This window comes from Octopus bimaculoides, chromosome 17 (genome assembly GCF_001194135.2).
Source record: "Octopus bimaculoides isolate UCB-OBI-ISO-001 chromosome 17, ASM119413v2, whole genome shotgun sequence".
Lineage (NCBI taxonomy): Eukaryota > Metazoa > Mollusca > Cephalopoda > Octopoda > Octopodidae > Octopus > Octopus bimaculoides.
The window spans coordinates 31,693,663-31,699,301 of NC_068997.1; the positions used below are offsets into that span (position 1 = coordinate 31,693,663).

The 5,639-nt window shown below is 32.0% G+C and overlaps 1 protein-coding gene across 1 annotated transcript in view; it reads right to left on the reverse strand.

The window, feature by feature from the left end:
- Nucleotides 1–5,639, reverse strand: part of LOC106883723 (dynein beta chain, ciliary) — a 273,290-nt gene that overhangs the window by 157,783 nt on the left and 109,868 nt on the right. Inside the window, exons 34-35 of the mRNA XM_052974147.1 lie at nucleotides 1,481–1,680; nucleotides 552–648 (exon numbers count right to left, since the gene is read on the reverse strand). Coding sequence (XP_052830107.1) covers nucleotides 552–648; nucleotides 1,481–1,680 — 297 coding nt within the window. The remainder of the gene's footprint in view (nucleotides 1–551; nucleotides 649–1,480; nucleotides 1,681–5,639) is intronic.

The window sequence follows — 5,639 nt, forward strand, 5'->3', positions numbered from 1 at the left end:
TTATGTTCTGAGTTCAAATACTGCCACAATCAACTTTGTCTTTCATTCTTTCAGGGTCGATAAAATAAATACAAGGTGAGTATTGGGGTCAAAGTAACCAACTTATTCTCATCCCAGCCTCCCAACTCCATCCTCAAAGTTACTGGCCTTGTGCCAAAATCTGAAATCAGTATTCAGCTAATTTCACTTTTTAAAAAAAAACATCAAAATTTTAATCACTTTCATAAAAAAAAAATATGATAAATCAACATTCTACAGAATATACTGTTTATCAGATTTAAATAATATATAGGTGACAATAAAAGTCTAACGATTTTTTCCACGAAATATTTTCCAAAAAATATTTTAATGATAATAAATCAACATTTTATAGAATTATATACTGTTTGTCAAAGTTAGATAATATATATGTAACAATAACAATCTAAAGATTTTTCCAAGAAATATTTCCAAAAAATATTTTAATGTGACTTTTTTAAAAAGTAAATGTGATCAATACATGATCAATACATTATAAATAACATTATATATCCATAACTTTATCAACTGACCATCTGTGTACTGGGGTATTCTTCATTAACTGCAGAATTCTCAATAGGAAATAGACAATCAATATGTCTGCTAAATATCATAGCAAGTTCTTCTGAACTGAAAATATATTTGTATAAATAAATTCACATGAATTGACAGTATAATAAATATACAATTAAAATATGGTAATCATAGTTTTAATTAATTAAATTATCATATAATCATTTTATAGTAATTATAGTTTTGGTTAATTACATATGTTCATCTAAGGTAAGTTTCCACATTTTACCATAATTGTTTTCCATATTTAAGATGAGTCTCTAATTACCTCGAAGTGATTATGTTATTATTATTATTATTATTATCATTATTATTATTATTATTATTATTATTAACAACATAAATGAAGCAAACCACAACTGTGTCAAGTCAACAAAGTCTTCTGTTTTCTGCCTTTCATCATCATCATCACCATTTACTATCTGTCTTCCATGCTGGCATGGGTTAGAGAGTTTGACAGGAGCTAGTAAATCAGAGGATTGCATCAAGTTCCACTGTCTATTTTGGTTTTATGATTTTCACAGCTGAATGCCCCTAATGCCAACTACTTTACAGAGTGGACTGGATGCTTTTTATATGGCACCAGCAAACTAAATGCCAAAACAACCAATGAAGGAGTCTCTACAAAGTTGCTTGGTCTGCTAGAAATAGCAGACAATTGCCATCAAATTTACAATACTTAAAAAAATAAAGGCCACAGTATAATGCAGTTCTGGAGACAAAATACCATAAAAAGAAGCCAGTATGGGTAACGTCAGAACACCTTTAAAAATAGGTGTGCTCAGTGAGGGTTGAACTGAAGCTCAACAATAACAACAATATGTCTAGTTGGAGTAGAGAAACAATCAAATAAATCAGTTTCATTTAAACATAAAAAAATTTATCTTACTCTGGTGAACCACAAGAAAATATGGCAAAATGTCGCAACAGTCGGGCACTGACTTCAGGATAATGACTACTATTAACAGTTGCTATGTATGTGATGTTGGTTATTTTTTGCCAATTATAACTTTGACTCCTGTAATGACCTCCTTTATCCAAGTGCTGCCGAATTAATTCTAAACAAGGTTGGTGACCATAAGAATCAGTCTGGAAAGATACAAAAATAATGTGTAAAATTTTAAAGTAATTCATGAGGAAATTGCATGTTCTTTTATTATTTAACACTCATAGGTTGTGGCTTTCATAAAACACAAAAGCGAACGAGCACATACATAACAAATGTATATGCACAGACACATTAGATGTATATATCCATATATCTGTATATATAAATAGTTGTAAAAGAATGTCATCATCATGCAAGCAGTGTCCTTCCTTCCAGATCTTCTATGAGGACATGTTTGGTTATGGGGAAATATTAACTTACCTGGAAGCAGGTAAGGGTTGGGGACAGAAAAGCATCTGGCCATAGAAAATATACCTCAACAAAATTTTGTCAAACGTAATCAAGCATGGATAAGTGGACATAAAAATGAGGATGATGATATATATAAATAAACAAAGGAATGAAGATGACAGAAATATATTCTTAAACCAGTGATAATCATTTCAATAATAAGCAGACTTTTTAAATCAATCAACATGATGGGTTATATATATATATATCCCTTTCTCACTCTCTGGGAGAGAGGCACCAGCACATACACAGACATATACACACACAGCAGCAACTTCCACCTACCAAATTCAATCATATATAAATTATTTAAAGCCATACAAAACTAAATGACATAAGGTAATGAGCTAGCTTAAATAATTATTTACATAACAAATCAATTTATCATTTAAAATTGAACTTGATAAATTGATTTGTTATATAAGTAATTATTTAAGCAAGCCATTTGGAGATATATAGTAAGCTATATAGATCCACGAGTGATGAAGCTAAAGTTGGTGTAATGTTATCCTTAACATTATTCAATTCAATTAAGATAGTTAACCAAATTTTTATTAATGCTTTGTTGAATTGATGGAAGCACTGTATCAATAATTTGTTACATTTATTAATTAGATTAGATTTACTTTTAAGAATCTCTAGCACTCCCATGGAACACAGCTTATAGCTACTCTTCTCCCTCTGTATGGAAGTGCAATAAATATTGACCATGATCTTGATTAAGTAATATTCCATGTTTTGAGGTCCAAATAAATGCAGCTATGAGGTGCTATGTTGTTATTTTTAATCTTAAAAGAACATAAACGATAATGTATCCTAAATTTAAATTTAGATACAATTTCACCTATACAGCAATGCACTTTCTCTTGTGTAATAAATGATATGCTACGGGGCAGCAAGCTGGCAGAAACATTAGCATGCCAGGTGAAATGCTTAGCGGTATTTCATCTGTCTTAACATTCTGAGTTCAAATTCCACCGAGATCGACTTTGCTTTCATCCTTTCGGGGTCAATAAATTAAGTACTAGTTGCATACTGAGGCTGATCTATTTGACTGGCCCCTGCTCCCCAAAAATGTCAGGCCTTGTGCCTAAAGTAGAAAAGAATAAATGATATGTTACATATGATACTTAGTTCTAACACATCAATTATTTAAAGGTCACTTTCTAGGATCCCTACAGTTACATATACTATTAGGGATATTATCTGAGGAGTTATCATTTACTACATCAGTATTATTACTACAATTAGGAGACACATATGTCATAGTAGTATGATACTAGACTGAGCTATAATCTAGTACATAAAGTTATAGTTGTTATCTGAATAATTGAAGGCCTGATCCCATGATAATTAAATCTTTTTATAGTTAATTGCTGTTATGTTATTGACTAGACTTGGTAAGGTGGAATATGCAAGTTTCACTCTATGTCTATTAATGATTTTGCTGTATTTATTAGAGGATGGAAGTGCTTCTCCAATACCCTCAAAAGAAAATTCCAGAGATACCCAAAGCTACATAAATTCCAAAGGGGTGGTTGAACAACATATTTCCCTTACATAACATTTTTCTACTTGTTTTATTATTATTACTGTTCTGTGGTTAATTTTAAATTAACTTGTTTTCCTGCAGTATTAAGAAGAGTGAGAATTATCATGTGTAGATGTACAACTACTACTGTGGCAGCTAGAACTCTACATTGGTTATAATTATCAAGTCAGCTTCCAAGATAGCAGCTAGTTGACCACAGTACATAGTGGTGTTACTAGTTACGATATCCAGAGCATATGTAGTAGAAAATTAAGACAACAGTATAAATATTTAGTTCCTACATACATTGCTGTTATTCTGTAACAGAATGCAATTAAGTATTCCCCTAATACTTAGATCCACTGAAACTAGGCATCCAAATGCACTTGGAACATCCAGCGCTGAGTTCTAAACAACAGCTGCTATGGTGAAATGTTTGTAGGAACTAAATGTTTCTGCTGGTATTTATCTTAATTTTCCACTGTGTGTGTGCATGCGCACATGCATGCGTGTGCTTTTCACCAGGCACAAAGCTATGCTTTTGGAAGCCACACAAGGATTTGAGCACTTTCTGCAAAATCTTGTACAAGCAGAAAGCTTGTAACTAATTTCTTGATAATTATGATTGCACTACTCTTCACAGAGCAATTTCTACATCTAACGGACAGAAAGCCAGCTGGCCAACCAACCTACCAATCATACATATGTATGCACATACATACATACATACATGCATAGTGGAGGCACGTGGGTTAGTGGTTAAGGTAGTGGACTCATGATTGTAAGCTTGTGGTTTCGATTCCTGGACTGGGTGGCACATTTTTTCTGAAGCAAAACATTTCATTTCCCTTTGCTCCAGTGTACTCAACTGGCAAAAATGAGTAATCCTGTGATGGACTGGTGTCCCATCCATGTGGGGGAACATATATGTCATGAAACCAGGAAACTGGCTCCTATGACTTGGTAGGACTCCAGAAGGTAACTTTACTGTTTACACACAAACATATATATTTGAATAAAAACCATATGCACAATATTCTAAGTACTTATTATATAATCAAACTTACACGAAAAATAACACTAGACGAACATACTGGCTTTACAGCAAACTAACACCCCTTTAAGGAACATTTGACAGAGCATCTGGGGACTATGTAAAATACTTCATGATTCTCTGCTTTGACTGATGGCAGAGCAGAAATCTTGAACTGATAACATCTAAACAAAAATTTGCACCCTCTCCTTAGAGCCTGTAAAATCATTATTGTAGCAACCTACCAAGGTAGAGGTTAAATCAAACACTCAACACTCACAGAGCATATACAATGAAATCAAACAAAGAAAATCATTACTATCTTCTTTTCTTTCTTCTCTTATATTATTTATTCCTTTCTCTCTTTTCTTCTTATCCACACATGTCTACTTGCACAAATCTAGATATTAAGTAAAACGCTACCTATATCTTCCCTTCTGTATTGTTTCTATGTATTTATTTGTATGACAAATCAAAATATTCACAGGAACTACCTATAAACCTCACAGAACCTTCTGATTGATGTAAATTGGTAAATATCCCTTAGTTAAAGATTCAATACAACCAGAACACTAATGCAATTTTTGTCTGAAGAAACAAACACGTGTAATAATGGCTTCCATTAAAATCCATGGTTATTGCAAATCATATTTGTTATGTCCTATGAATGGAGAATGCTGCCACAAAAAACATGTGCTTTGTGGAATCGGACGTAGCAATGCATTAAAGGATTTATGAACTTCAATCCAAAAGTTCTTGTTATTACTATATTCATCTGACACTGTAGTGGCACCAGACTAATAACCATCCCATAAAATTACTCTGGAAGAAGGAATGATAAGTGGTAACATAGGAGAATAAATAGCATAGGAGCTTTTTATGAGTGCATTCAAAAGTGTTTCACATAAATGAACTTAAATATATATATATATATATATACACATATATATATATATATATATATATATATATATATATATTATAGTAGTAATATTTGAGAAAAAAACAATTTATTCCAACCTTACAGGCAAAAATTGGTATAATATTATACCGGGTTTCCTAATATATAATATATATGTATATAA